This window comes from Garra rufa, chromosome 18 (assembly GCF_049309525.1).
Source record: "Garra rufa chromosome 18, GarRuf1.0, whole genome shotgun sequence".
Classification (NCBI taxonomy): domain Eukaryota; kingdom Metazoa; phylum Chordata; class Actinopteri; order Cypriniformes; family Cyprinidae; genus Garra; species Garra rufa.
The window spans coordinates 21,469,665-21,484,071 of NC_133378.1; the positions used below are offsets into that span (position 1 = coordinate 21,469,665).

Below are 14,407 nucleotides of genomic sequence, written 5' to 3' on the forward strand. Positions count from 1 at the left end.
TTATGGGTTGAACAACGCGGTGGTCGCGCCAGTACGACCGCTCACAAAATTTAGTCGCACCGGCAGAAAAATGTGACCATTTGGTCGCAGTCTGGAGCCCAACAAGTGCTTGTTAAATCTGCCGTCTATTGATGTTGCGGTCTCCGGTAGATTGTTGTTGTTCTTGGCTCTCTTGCTTTTCTTTTTTAGCTGGCCCGGGCCAGCGTTGCCGCCTAGTGGACAAACTAATTAGTGCCAAAACAATTCAAGCCACTTGCGCGTACTTCTCCCTCGGGCCGGACCAGTCTATGGGCCGGACGAAGATGATTGGCGGGCCGCCAATTGAATAGCCCTGCTCTATACACTGACAACCATAAATGTTTAATTTAGTTACGTTAACCATAAATGGTTATAGATAATGATCCAGATAACCAAAATACATCATAAGAACGTTTTGCTAATGTTCCCATTAAGTTATAAAAACATTAATTTTGAACATTCAAAACTCGGTTTTTCCAAGTTTACTTGAAGGCTGCGTCTTGCTAGTGAGATATTGCTCAATTAACATTTTTGAATCACTAAATGATTTTATTAAGTCCACTGCAATCACGTTAAGTTGAAGAACAGCATTCACATGGCAGAGATATTGTAAACAGCCTAAATGAAAACGTCAAAACATGTTTGGAGGAGTTATGACAAAATAGATGCACATTACTAATGAGTCTCCCAGCAGTGCACACGATGACACCCTTTAAGTCTTTAACAGTGATCAGCATGACTTCACGTATAATGAGAAGATAACGCTGCAGCATAAATTATGAATAAATGTTTTACTAATTATCTCTCAATCTTCGTACGACACTTGCAAGAGTCCCGTCCCGCCTCTTGAGATAAGCGCGGAGACTCGCTGTTCTTATAGCCTACCGTTCTCCACGCGTCATGAGTGTTATGAGTGAGAGAGATTGAGAGTGAGAGAGAGAGAGAGAGAGAGAGAGAGAGAGAGAGAGAGAGAGAGAGAGAGAGAGAGAGAGAGAGAGAGAGAGAGAGAACTCTCACATGTGACAGTTCTTCATTCGTAGATAGGTAAGACACTTGGCACACTGATGGACCTCCTCTGTTAGACCTGCTCGCACTTTAAGGAACTAGGACTTTCTTCTTACAGACCAAGAGAGCAGGACGCACTTCTGACATCTGATAAGTTACAAACACACTCGCTTCTTGAATTTTGCGAGCTTGTTTTATTTCACAAACTCGACAGAAAGCTTGGACTATCTTAAAGTCATGATGGAGATGAAGGTGCTGGGATGCGCGTTGCTTTTTCCTCTCCAGATCTTCTTTTGCTTATTGAGGGCTATCGTGCGCTTCTTCACGCGCCAGAAGCGCAGAGATCTGGGCACTGATGTGGTCCTCATCACTGGAGGTGGAAGAGGAATCGGCCGTCACCTGGCTAAGGAGTTTGCCAAACAAGGAGCAAGAAAGGTAGGACTGCTTTAGTGTGTTTATCCGGTGTAATGCAATTCTTTACGATGTTATCTACTCACATGCCTTTTGTAATTAATGACTTTGTAAAATATGTTTGATGCGGTCCATTTCAAGTCTTGATTAATGACTGTCTACTTCAAAGGAATTTGAGCGTTTTAAGTGATCAAAGTGTAAAAGTATTGCATAATTTCTAACGTGCAATTAGAGGTTAATCTCGCAAAGCAAATTGTAATTTGGCGCCACTAATACGATGAAAGTAGTTTTCTACTAAACGTTTTAACAGAACACTAACGTTCTGTCATATATTTGTGATCTTTAGAAATGTGATGAAACTAAACACAATAAGGCTACTTGTCATATTTTATCAAAGTAACCTCTTAAAGAAAACGCGTTAGCGGCATACTGTTGTTATGGTTACCTCCTCTGGCAAACGCGACGTCTGTTCGTTAGCGTATACAGGTATTTGACGACAGGTGAAAATATAACTATAATCTAAAATGCTCAGTTTGATTTGGATTAAATAAGATATAAAAAACCGACAGCACTCACACATAAATTAAAAGTAAGAAGCACGGATCAATGCGCCTGTAAGAAAGTTCACTCACAATGCAAGTAAGGTAAAGACAGATTTTTCTGTTACATAACTGATCGGTTTGTTTATTATTTCAGCATTACTGACAACCAAATAGAACTAGTAAGGGCTGTGTTTACCTGATGTATTCACGTTGCAGTAAACACACCTTTCTTGGCTTTGTAAATACACTGAAATAGTCCAGTTTGACCGTTTGGTTTTCCAGTCATAGCAGTCAACAGAAGGTCTAACTTTAGTGACCTGTTGCTGCCCTCATCTAAAGCCTTGAGTTCTGTTTCATATTCCTCCTGCACACAAACACAGGTGTTTCCTAAGCCTTTATGTCTTTACAAATGCCCAACAATGGGCTGCTGACAGGCATGGCTGTTTTGTTGAACTCAAATCATGTGTGACTCTTTAACCTTCCAGCGAAGTTCATACTCGCCGGTACTGAGTGAGGAAAAACCGCATAGGATGAACTGTCACTGATTATCTTATTTATTATGATTATTATTAACTGATTGGAACTTATTATATCACTTCTCTCAAGAATAGAGTAAAACCTCAGTATATTAAAGCGCAAGCATCAAGTGTCAGGAATAGCTGCACTACTTTAATAGTGTGTGACTGTGCGTGTGAGGGAGTCTAGTGAATGTGTATGTGCTGCATTCATGTGTGCTCAACATGTGTAGGTGTGTGAATGGATCAATTGCAAAGGGGTGTAGTAGTCAGAGAAGCACCTTGCAGATTGGTTACCACAACCAAGTTCATTGGCAGGTCAGCCAGCTTTTGCAGAGCGGGGCTGATGATGTCATTTGTGTTATTGTGTGGGCTGCTTACGGCTGAATCCCAGAGGAGCAGAATCAAACGGAAAGCAAACGGAGCTGAGGATTCAAGTTGAGCAGACACCTCAATTAAATATTTATCAAATATGTGTTTTATTTCCCTGAGAGGGATTTAAAATAGGATGGAAATCTCTTACATCTTTTCCTACTGCATTACTCTGAGTTAGAAACATTAAACAGCATCAGAAATATCGCAAAACATATAATTATGAAGTTCTACAAAGTTTATGGGGTATAAAAGTGGTAAAGGTAGGTAAAGGTGAATAGAGGCTGGCACTCCCATACTCCCAGCTGGGCTTTGGCCCATGCCTGACCTCTCTGGGCCAGCACTAATGAGGGGGCGTTAGGCTGCCCCTGCCCATGTCTCCTGGTGGCTCTGTTGCTTGAACTTTTCCTGATAATGGGACACTCACCATGTGCGGTTTGTGACATTGGTGGGACATGAGTCAGGCAGTGTGTCACATAAGAAAGGACATCTGTTGCATGCTTGCCCTATTTCACTCTGTCCCTTTCAAAATTATATTTGTTATAAAGACAATAAGCCAAATTTAGGACGATTAACTCTTTTTATTTTTTAATTGCACCGTGACTATTTATTGTCCTAAGTAAGGGTTGTGGGGATAACTGAGCCTCTCCCAGAATCTCAGGTTGTAGGCAAAGAAACAACCTGGATGGATTATTTTATTTTACTTTATTTTATTTTATTTAAACACTGTAATACAATTCAAATGTGCAGAAATACTTTATTTTTCAGTGAGACGTAGTGGGGAATGTTATGGAAGCCCATTTCTGCCACTGAATAAAAAAATAAAAATGGTAATTGCAAGTTTATGTCTCGCAAAAAAAAAAAAAAAAAAAACTTTTTCCTCACAATTCCAAGTTTATATCTTGCAATTAAAATTTTTTAATCAGAATTCTGACTTCTGACATTTTTTCTAAGAATTGTGAGATATAAACTCGCAACTGCCAGATATAGTTAGAATAGCGAGATATGAACTTCTCGGAATTGCATGATATAAACTTGCAATTGCAATTTCGAAAAATAAAGTGTCAAAATAAAAAAAAATTCTTGCAATTCCGAGTTTAAATCTCACAATTCTGACATTTTTACTCAGGATTCAGTGTTTACATCTTGTAATTCTGACTTTTTTCTCGCAATTTTGACTTTATCAGAATTGTATGATATAAACTTGCAATTGCGAGAAATAAAATCAAAATGGCAAATTTTCTTGCAATTCCAAGTTTATACTGTATCTCACAATTTAGATTTTTTTTCTCACAATTCTGAGTTTATATCTTGCAATTCAGAGTTTTGTGATTTAAACTTAAAATTGCAAGTTAGTCAGAATAACGGTAAATAAAGTTGCAATTGTGAGAAATAAAGTCAAAATTGAGAATTTTCTTACAATTCTGAATTTATATCTCCCAATTCTGACATTTTTCTTGTAATTCTGACTTTTTTCTCAAAACACCGAGATATAAACTCACAATTGCGAGTTATAAAGTCCAATTCTCTGTGTGTTATAAAGGTGAATTCTTGGGGGAAAAAGACTAATACTGTATGTTCTCAGAATTGCACATTTATATAACTTGCAATTGCATGTTATAAAGTCAGAATTGCGAGATATAAACTTTTATATCTCACAATTTTGTGAAAAAAAGTCAGAATTGCAAGTTTGTATCAAACAATTGTGAGAAAAAAAAGTCAGAATTGTGATATGTCGCAACTACCCTTTTTATTTTTTTTATTCAGTGGCGGAAACAGGCTTCCATAGAATGTACTGTCAAATGCAAAAAAAAAAAAAAAAAAAAAAATGGGGTGACCTGCACATGTTCTTGACAGGTTTTGTGAGATTCCCCCACACATAATGCTCTCCCTTGAAAAGCCTTAAATACTAAAGGGTTCCTCAGAAGGTCAGAACATGTGACCGTTTTATGTGTGTATGTTTGTTTATGAGGTGAATTGAGATTGACAGGAAGGGGAGGGAATGGACTCATCCTTGTGTTCATTACCTCTCGCTGACCCTGCTGAGTGATGGATCTAATAGCCAGAGAGTTAACCGACCTACACAGCCTGACCCTGTCCTCTATCACTCTCACTTGCTCTCCCTAAACCTCATGTACAATGATAAGGAAATACTTAATTCAGTAACTCCTTAGAGAACTCAACCTATACATCAATGTGTAGCAATCATGCACAATACATCATCATGTTGTCCCTCAACTCACAATGTAAAAATTCCTCCTGTTGTCTTGAAAAGCGTACACGATGTTCTGGATTTACTTCGCACATTAATCATGACTTTTCTCCCTCAGGTGATTTTGTGGGGCCGCACAGAGAAATGTTTAAAAGAGACATGTGAGGAGATCTCCATGACCGGAACAGAGTGCCATTACTTTGTGTGCGACGTGGGCAACAGAGAGGAGGTGTACCAGCAAGCCAAAAAGCTCAGGGAAAAGGTATACTTACACTCTACATGCCTTGTCTCAAGATATGTAAAAAGATATTGTAGCCAAAAGGACTTCACAGAGAGTGACCCCATCTCAAACAGCTAGTCTTGTAGCTTTTGCTTGGGTTCATCCGTCTACAAGACTGTAGGGTGTCTCATTTGTCATTTTAAGTTTCAGATGGGTGCTCTCTAGCTCCCCCTTTGTGGCCGCTAGGGTCTAAACTAGGGATTTTAATACCGAAGAATCCTATATATAGTGCTTTCCTGTCAGGGACCCCTGTTCATGTTATTTTTCTTATTAAATTTTTTTATTATTTATATTATTTTATTTTATTTAGATTATATTGCTATTATTTATATTATTTTCTCTACTTTGGTATCTATTCTGGTATCATGTTGTCTCCTACATTAAACATTGTATATTATTATTTAACAATTTATAATTATATTAACATAGTGTTCTGAAATTGAAGTTTTTAAAAAAAATAATTTTAAATCAAATGTAAAATTCATGTCCCAGTGACATTTTCTTGGTTAAATAAATATTACTTCTATCAGAAAAATAAAAAAAAATAATGTTTAACTTTTCTTTTTAATAGTTAACTTTGAACTATTTTTGAATTTTTTAGATCATCAGTCATCAAAGCTCAGTAAATATTGGACACAAACAGATTTACTTTAAATTTTTTCAAGATTATAGAATTATTATATTTCAAGATCATATTTTTATGCCATTTTAAGTCTTAAGTGTGTAAGTGGTTTACTTTTATAAATTACTCATTAACGCCATTATATTGTTCTCTCACACTGATTTGCAAATGGCGAATGCTCATGAATACAAGAGGCGGGATTTAATGCATGAACCAATCACAGCCGAACATAAGTCATATCCAATCATATCTTGATGGAGGCTCCTCTCATGACTTACCCCATTCATTCTCAATTACCCCCCATCAAACCCACTGCATGCTTTAGGAAGTCTAGTAAAACTCAATGGACTCAGGGGAGGCAAGAGAGATACGGACACCTGTTGTAACTTTACCTGCTGGTGTCACTGTAGGATAATGTTTTGAGGGATTTATACACTTTTTAATGTTGCATTTTGTAATATTAGCATTGTTTTTATTTTTGTACTACAATTTTTTCCTCATCCAATATTCCAAAATTTTCAGGCGGCACTGCCTTCCTTGCCTCCTCAGAGGTAATGCCCCTGATCTATTATTGTATCTTTTCTTTTCCATGGAACCAAAATAAACAAAGTTGAATAATCCGCAAAGTTAATTTGACTCTAAATGGATGCGATGTGGTTTTATGCAGGTTGGGGATGTAACCATTCTTGTCAATAATGCAGCTGTTGTCCATGGAAAAAGTCTTATGGACAGCGACGATGACGCACTCCTGAAAACCCAGCACATAAACACACTTGGACAGTTCTGGGTAAGAGACCAATCAATATCTTAACTTCTCTGCTTGCATGACTGTCAATTTATTATAGTGCAGTAACCGTGCTTTGAACTTAACATGAACTGTTGATACTCCTTTGTGTTTTGCAGAACATTTTTCAGTTACTTAACGTTAAGTCACTTGGCATGCTGTAATTCTTGGAAGCGTTCCTCATCATTTAAGCATGTTTTTGCCAAGAGAGAAAAAGTAACACCACATTCCTCACATGGAACAGTCAGAGACAAAAATACAAGAGAGATTCACAAACAAAAGCGAATGGCCCTAAAAGATGAACTGCTAATGCTTTTTAGGCCACATTCATAGTCAATGAGAACAAGAGCTGATCATCTGAGACTTTAGCTGCGGTAGTAGCTCACGCTGAGGATTGCTGTAATATATTGTTGCTCTAATTTCAAACACATGGCGTTTTCTGAATGCCAGTTTTATATAGAGTTTTGCAGAGGAGCCATCATCTGACTTGAGATCAAAAACTGAATGTGGGCTCATATTTCTGCTGAGCCGGTCAAATATGCTTGTTGACTTTCACCAAAGGTAGTCTAGAGAATACTAGACAATTAACACATTCTCGACCCCGAACTTCTGAAGCTTTCATTGTTATTGTTGGATTTTCCAGAAGATGGTTGAGGGAACAGAACAATGTGTAATTGTGTCTGTCTCCCCCACAGACCACGAAAGCATTTCTGCCTCGCATGCTGGAGCTCTGCAACGGCCACGTGGTGTGCATTAACTCCATTCTCTCCCTCTCCTCCATCCCCGGAGCCATCGACTACTGCACGTCCAAGGCCTCGTCTTATGCCTTCATGGAAAGCCTGACGCTAGGCCTGCTGGACTGTCCAGGTGTGGGCTGCACAACGGTGCTTCCCTTTCACACTGACACAGAGATGTTCCAGGGCATGAGAGTTAGGTAATGAGCTACTCGATGCATTTGTAAAAGAAAAATATTCATATATAATACTTTATAAACTGTAATCTCTAGTTTCTGTTAACTGTGGTACGTGCGTTCATGAGAAAGTGGCGTTTCAGCGGATGACGTAGGTGTAATGTAAGCTCTGGTGAGAAGTGAAAAATATGCAAGCGCAGAGTAGAGAGAGCAAAACAAAACACCAGTTGCGAATTAGAAGTACAAAATGAGAATTTGTCTAGAAAAATGTTAGAGGATTTCAATATAAGCCAAGAGGAGACTGGTTTTCCTTTGCTATAAACAAAACCTGGTTCTCAAGAAACTTGTGCATTCTCACTGGAGCTTATGCTACGCCTATGTCCTACGTCATTTGCTGGAACGCCACTCTATCATGGACATGAGTATGACAGTTAGCCAAGGCTAGAGATTATGGTTTTGATGAAGTTAAAGGAGAAGTTCACTTCCAGAACAATACTTTACAATACTTTACCCCTTGTTATCCAAGATATTAATGTCTTTCTTTCCTCAGTCGTAAAGAAATTATGTTTTTTGAGGAAAACATTTCAGGATTTTTCTCTGTATAGTGGACTTCAATGGTCCCCCGAGTTTGAACTTCCAAAATGCAGTTTAAATGCAGCTTTAAACAATCCCAAATGCGGTTGTAAACGATCCTAGCTGAGGAAGAAGGGTCTTATCTAGCGAAACAATCAGTATTTTTTTTAATTACAATATATATACTTTTAACCTCAAATGCTCGTCTAGTCTTGCTCTGTCTGAACTCTGTGTTTTTTCCAGTTCAAGTTAGGGTATGTAAAAAAACTCCCATCTCATTTTCTCCCTCAACTTCAAAATCGCCCTACATCGCTGTTTTACCTTTTTTGTTAAGGTTTGCATGCATGTTCACTTCGCAAACACTGGGTCAGTACTTCTGCAGCGATGTAGGATTATTTTGAAATTATTTTTAAAGATGAGGGAGACAACTAGATGGGAGTTTTCCAACATACCCTAACTGTCTTGAACCGGAAATAAAAAAACAGAGTTGAGGCAGAACAAGACAAGATGAGCATTTGAGGTTAAAAAGTATATAAATTGTATTTAAAACAAAAAAAAGCGGATTGTTTCACTAGATAAGACCCTTCTTCGTCGCCTCATTGAAACTGCATTTTTTAAGTTCAAACTTGTGGGCACTATATGGAGAAAAATCCTGAAATGTTTTCCTTAAAAAACAATTTCTTTACAACTGAAAAAAGAAAGACATGAACATCTTGGATGACAAGGGGGTGAGTACATTATCTGTAATTTTTGTTCTGGAAGTGGACTTCTCTTTTAAAGACCTAGTTGAAATTTTAAAAAGAGGTCCATCATTCAGTGAATTCATCTTTTAGGTTCCCTAAGCTGTTTCCTCCTCTGAATCCTGAGATGGTGGCCGAACGCACTGTGGATGCTGTAAGGACCAACACTGCCTTCGTTGTCCTGCCATGGACTATGCACTTTCTTGTCATCCTTAAGGGGTGAGATTATCGCTGATGTAGGAATCAAAGCAGAATACATATTTACATCCAGAATTACTTATAACGTCTTGATTTCTTTACAGCCTTTTGCCTCAGTCCGCCCTGGAAGAGATCCATAAGTTTTCAGGAAGCTACACCTGCATGAACACATTCAAAGGACGGACTTAAAGTCAGAAACAGCTTGACTGTGAAAAATCCTCAAAACCAATTTTAAAGCAAAGTAAGCACTACGTCCAGGAACATCAATCTGTGACTTTGTGGACGCAAAAAAAAAAAAAAACTGTGAAAGGGTCATTGGGAACAACGTATCAAGAAGGCTTGTTTTCCCAGGAACTGTTATGTCTGCGAGTTTTACGTGGATCAATTTGGATTTGTTGCCCTGGACTGCACACAGGCATACTGTATACTGTAGGTGATCGTGGGATATTGTGTAGTAAGGAGCACAGACTGTTACAGTAAAAGGGATAGATCAAAAATGAATTTCCTTACTTTTAAGCTATCCTAGGTGTATATGACTTTCTTCTTGCAGACGAATACCATCGGACTTATATTAAAAAATGTCCTGGCTTCTCCAAGCTGTTGGCAGTGAATGGCTGTTGCGATTCTGAAGCAAGATAAAGTGCATCCATCCATCATAAAAAGTGCTCCACACTGCTCAGAGTGGTTAATAAAGGCCTTTTGAAGTGAGTCGATGTATTTGTGTAAGAAAAATATACATATCTAAAACTTTACCAAGCACAATCTCTAGCTTCCGCTAAGTATTATAAATGCATTGCATAAGCTCCTGTGAGAAGTGGCGAACGCGGAAGTGCAGAGGAGAGAAGAAAACAAAACAAAAAACTGTCTATAAGCTAAGAGGAGACTGGTTTTCCTTTGCTGTAAACAAAACTTGGTTCTCACAAGACAAGCATATTCTTGTATATTCATATTCATCCGAAACATCACGGTTTATAAAGTTGGTTATTAGTTAAAAATGGCTATTTTTTTACACAAACGCTATGATTGACTTTAAGAGGCCTTTATAAATTTTTAAATATAACTCTGATTGTATTTGTTTGAAAGGGAAAAGTCTTGTACACAGATGGCTTGAGAGTGAGTAAATCATGGGGCAATTCTCATTTTTGGGTTAACTATCTCTTTAACAAAGGGTAACAAAATGATTCTTAGAATGGTTTTCATTAGGGCCTGTTTGCCCTTGTAAGGTGTGACTTGGGACTTTTACAGATTTTCATTGATTTTAAGAACTTTTTGTAACAAAATTCAAAGTCAAGTCTTCAACCACATACGGCAAATGTATATATATTTTTCAAATATTTATATTTTTAAAGTCGCTAATATAGATGTTAAAATCTATTTACATGAACATTAAATTTCAATACGTTTTAGTTATTTTCTCATTTATCTTTTGGCCATTTTTTTTATATTTCAATCCAATATACTGTCCAAAAGTAAATGTACATTTTTGCATTTACTCAAAATTGATTTTAAAATTGGAAGTGTATGTTCTTTCTCCTTGAAGTATATTTTGTAATATATTTACTTAAGCAGTACTGTGTACCACATATATTTGAAATATATTTTGGCCAGAAAAAAAAAAAAAGAAAGAATTTTTTTTTTGCCGTATGGGACTTGTTTCAAGTAATTCCAGCATGTCTATCTTCATATTACTGTCAACTTCAAATAAACAGTATTTGAGCTTAAAAAAACCCTGGTGAGTGTTATTTTGTGGGTGTTCATGTTGGTTTGAAAACAGGGAAGTGTCGGTCCCTGGCAGTGTACTTGTTCTGTCTCTGCCAAAACTCACAGGCATTTCATGGTCAGCATTCCACCGCCGCGGGCCAGCCAATCGTGAGCTCATTGTACACTAGGCAGGGTTGTCATAACACTAACTCCGCTAAACAGGAAAGCACACTGGAGAGGGGTCAGCCACTGGAAGGCTAATAGACGAATCTAAAACTTGTCATTTTATTCAGCTTTGTCACTCACACCTAGCTGAATGGCTGACGTGCGCTGTCGACGCAGCTGTATCGCACCAAACAGATGGGTAGGTAATGCAGTGCCTGTTGACAATTTTCTCCTACGCCTCGATTTGCCAAATTGGATGCGTGATCTAAGACTGTGTAACCTCATAAAATCAAATCTACAGGCAGATGTTCTTTTCTTTCGGCATCTCTCCCTCAAATTCTTTCCATGCGGTGCATCCCTGCTGCAGTATTAGAAGACAATAGAGTGTTATCAAAGCACACTGGGGACTGAAACTGACATACAACAGGCACGAAGCAGCTATTGCAATTATGTGATTACCAATTCACATCACATTCTTCATTCTACACTCAGCTGTTATTCTGTGGCTGAAAGGAAAAGTTCCTTTCTGATAAACTGTATAAAATAAATAATATGCACTGTGGGGCTGGGGGAATAATCACCCAAAATGTTGTATAACACAAATGACAAAAACTGACGAATGAGTCTTGGCATGTCTAACGGCAATGATGGACACTGTTGAGAGTGGGATCAGGACATGAAACTGTGTCATGGAGTGCATGTGTGTTGGAGAAGTCAGCTCAAATCTCAGGGGGTGAGTTCAGAGCAAGGTTAGCCAAATAGTAGATAAATCTGAGTAGGTTGTTGGACAGACAGCTCACCCTGTGATGAACCCTTTGCCCAGGAAAAAGAACTGCTTAATGTGACCCAGCACAGGTGGAAAAGAAGTAGAAATGGGTACTAGGAGAATTGGTAGGGCATTGTTTGTAACAAATAACTTAAGTGATGTTGAACATATGTCATTAGCGTTCACAGGTTTGTGTGCAAGATCATATTTGAACCAGATTTGTCAGACTGGACTGTGTTAACACATATTGTACTTGTTTGTTTGAACCCATGTGTTTCTTATGACAGCATCTCATTAAAGAAAGCACGCTTGTTTGTATGCAGTGCGTGAATGCTAAAAGTTAGCACTAGCATCGTCATTTTCAATGTTATTCGTTCAAAAATGCAAGGTTGTGTGGTCTGCACATCCATCTTTAACTAATGAGTGTGTCGCCCTAAAGGGAGGGACCTTTGATCTGACACCACACTGTCAGTCAAGAAAAAGGATGTAGACATTTGAAAACACAACCCTGTTTAACTAAAAGAAACTTATTTGAAATTATAAACTTAAAAATTACCGACAAACTTGTGTATTTACCTTTTTCCTGAGTAACCGATGAGGGCCGCCATGATGAATTCCTCCATTTGGATGGTCACCTTCCATTCTCCATAATAATCCATGTTAAAATGAGTTAAAAACGTCGTCCTAATTAATTAAATTAAATTGAAACTTTATAAGATATAACTAAATGTAAAAATGTGTACAGGGTTAAGCTGTGCGTTAATCTGACTAGAAACACCAGGGACCAGAAATGAAAAAGCACCTTTCAGTTATGAGGAGTACGAGACTTCTGCGTTCAGGAAAAAGGTGGATAGAGGTGATAATTTTAACGTTATCTCGTATTACATACATTTTGATATCGGACCTCACCGGTACATTTTTCATGTTCAAAAAAAAAAAAATTGTCTGAATGACTAATTTGCGGGTTAAAACTCCTCATATGAGGGTCTACATATCCCTCTGGGCCTCCTCATTAAGGGGTCACACTTGGCTCCCTCGCGGTCAAAAGTGACCGAAGCCTTAAAAAGTAACTTTTTTTTTTCTTCAGGAAAATCAATTAAATATATTTTTGTTCAATAATATTTTGTAATTATTATTTAGAATTTTGAGCATTTTTTATGAATCTATGCAATATTTATACAGTTTTAATGAGCATTTTTTTCCCAGTAGAATTATATTTTATATTATATTTTTTAATTAATTATGTATTTATTATTTTTCAATAAATACAACATTTCACATTAAAATAGAGTAAAAGCATTTAAAATCCATTTTTTTAAAGTGAAAATTGCACCATCTAGTGGCATAAAAAATAAAAACTTGTGTAATGCCATGTAAACTCCTGTGTCTCCCTATATACATATATACAGGGGCTTTGGGATTCCTATTGTTTTTTTTCTTTTTACTGTTTCTTCATTTTATTAGGCTTTGCATTTAGAAATATATTCAGACATTCTAAAAGATAAATTTTGGCAAGGTTTAGATATTTTTTTGATTGGATAAATATCAGGTTTTGCATTTTTCTGCTTATTTCTGTGTGTCTGTGTGTGTGTGTGTGTGTGCGCGTGTGTGTGCGTGTGTGTGTCAGTTCTGTACTTTTGTTATTTTAGAGTGTCAGTCCTTGCTTGCTGAACACTTCTTTTCAGCACAGTTGCTCATTTGTAGCTTGTATTACCAAAAGATTATCTGAATTATCACATTTTTTCGTATTTCCCATTCATTTCCTATGTCGGTCATTTCTGACCGCGAAGGAGCCAAGTGTGACTATTTTTTTTTTGACCCTTTAACATATCCGAATCATGTCACTGATTTTTTTTTGTACTCACATAGCTAATGCAACAAAAGTCACCAAGCGTCATCTCATTCTGATGAAGCTACGATTTTTAAAAATTCAAAACATAAAATTTTTCGGTCAAAAATGACCGAAGAGGCCCAGAGGGATATATAACAAATTAGCCACTTTACAAGAATGATCGCTGCGACGCTAGCTGAGTGAACGAGGCTTGAGGAAGTTGTGATTGAGTCGTGTTGCCAGATCCACTTATTGTAAGCGTCTTTGGATTTGTCTTTTCCACTTAATTTGACACTTTAAAAAGTTAATAAAGTAAAGGGAAGCTTCAGTTTTGGGATAGCGATATCTTATATTATTTGCATAAGATTCGAACTAATTTCGGGTTATTTTTATTTTTATTATATTTATTTATTTGTTGGTTTTTATTTGTTTTCATAGAAGGCACTTAAACTGACAGTAATTATTGCTGAGAGGATACCACATTCGGTAAGGCATACGCAAAAAAACATAATGATATTATTCATCAGAAACATTAGGAACGCTATCAAAAACTGTGTATATAATGAGTTGTATTTGTAGGGGTTATTATAGCACAATTATAACCATCAGACCACACTAATTTTTAAACCCTGGTTACGGCCATGAAAGCAAATGATCGTTTTTTAGATTTTGCGCAAACACGGTGCGTCAACTTAACAATATAGTTCGCGCGGTTGTTGTACTTGGCGCGAATTAACCGTTAATTAGCTGGCAACAGCATAT

At 37.3% G+C, this 14,407-nt stretch overlaps 1 protein-coding gene across 1 annotated transcript; it reads left to right on the plus strand.

Moving 5' to 3' along the window:
* The first annotated feature begins 1,026 nt into the window (after nucleotides 1-1,026).
* Nucleotides 1,027-10,889, plus strand: dhrs3a (dehydrogenase/reductase (SDR family) member 3a). The gene is made up of 6 exons (XM_073823441.1): nucleotides 1,027-1,458; nucleotides 5,194-5,337; nucleotides 6,645-6,764; nucleotides 7,457-7,695; nucleotides 9,078-9,203; nucleotides 9,287-10,889. The coding sequence occupies exons 1-6, from the start codon at nucleotides 1,261-1,263 to the stop codon at nucleotides 9,369-9,371; spliced, it is 912 nt and encodes a 303-aa protein (XP_073679542.1). The 5' UTR covers nucleotides 1,027-1,260; the 3' UTR covers nucleotides 9,372-10,889.
* The last annotated feature ends 3,518 nt before the right edge of the window (nucleotides 10,890-14,407 follow it).

What these genes read in the sequence shown, in the direction of transcription:
- dhrs3a (XM_073823441.1), top strand. Translation starts at nt 1,261, where the DNA reads ATGATGGAGATGAAGGTGCTGGGATGCGCGTTGCTTTTTCCTCTCCAG. An exon ending in CCAAAAAGCTCAGGGAAAAG is followed by an intron (nt 5,338 to 6,644) that starts GTATACTTACAC and finishes GGTTTTATGCAG; the next exon opens with GTTGGGGATGTAACCATTCT. An exon ending in ACACACTTGGACAGTTCTGG is followed by an intron (nt 6,765 to 7,456) that starts GTAAGAGACCAA and finishes TCTCCCCCACAG; the next exon opens with ACCACGAAAGCATTTCTGCC.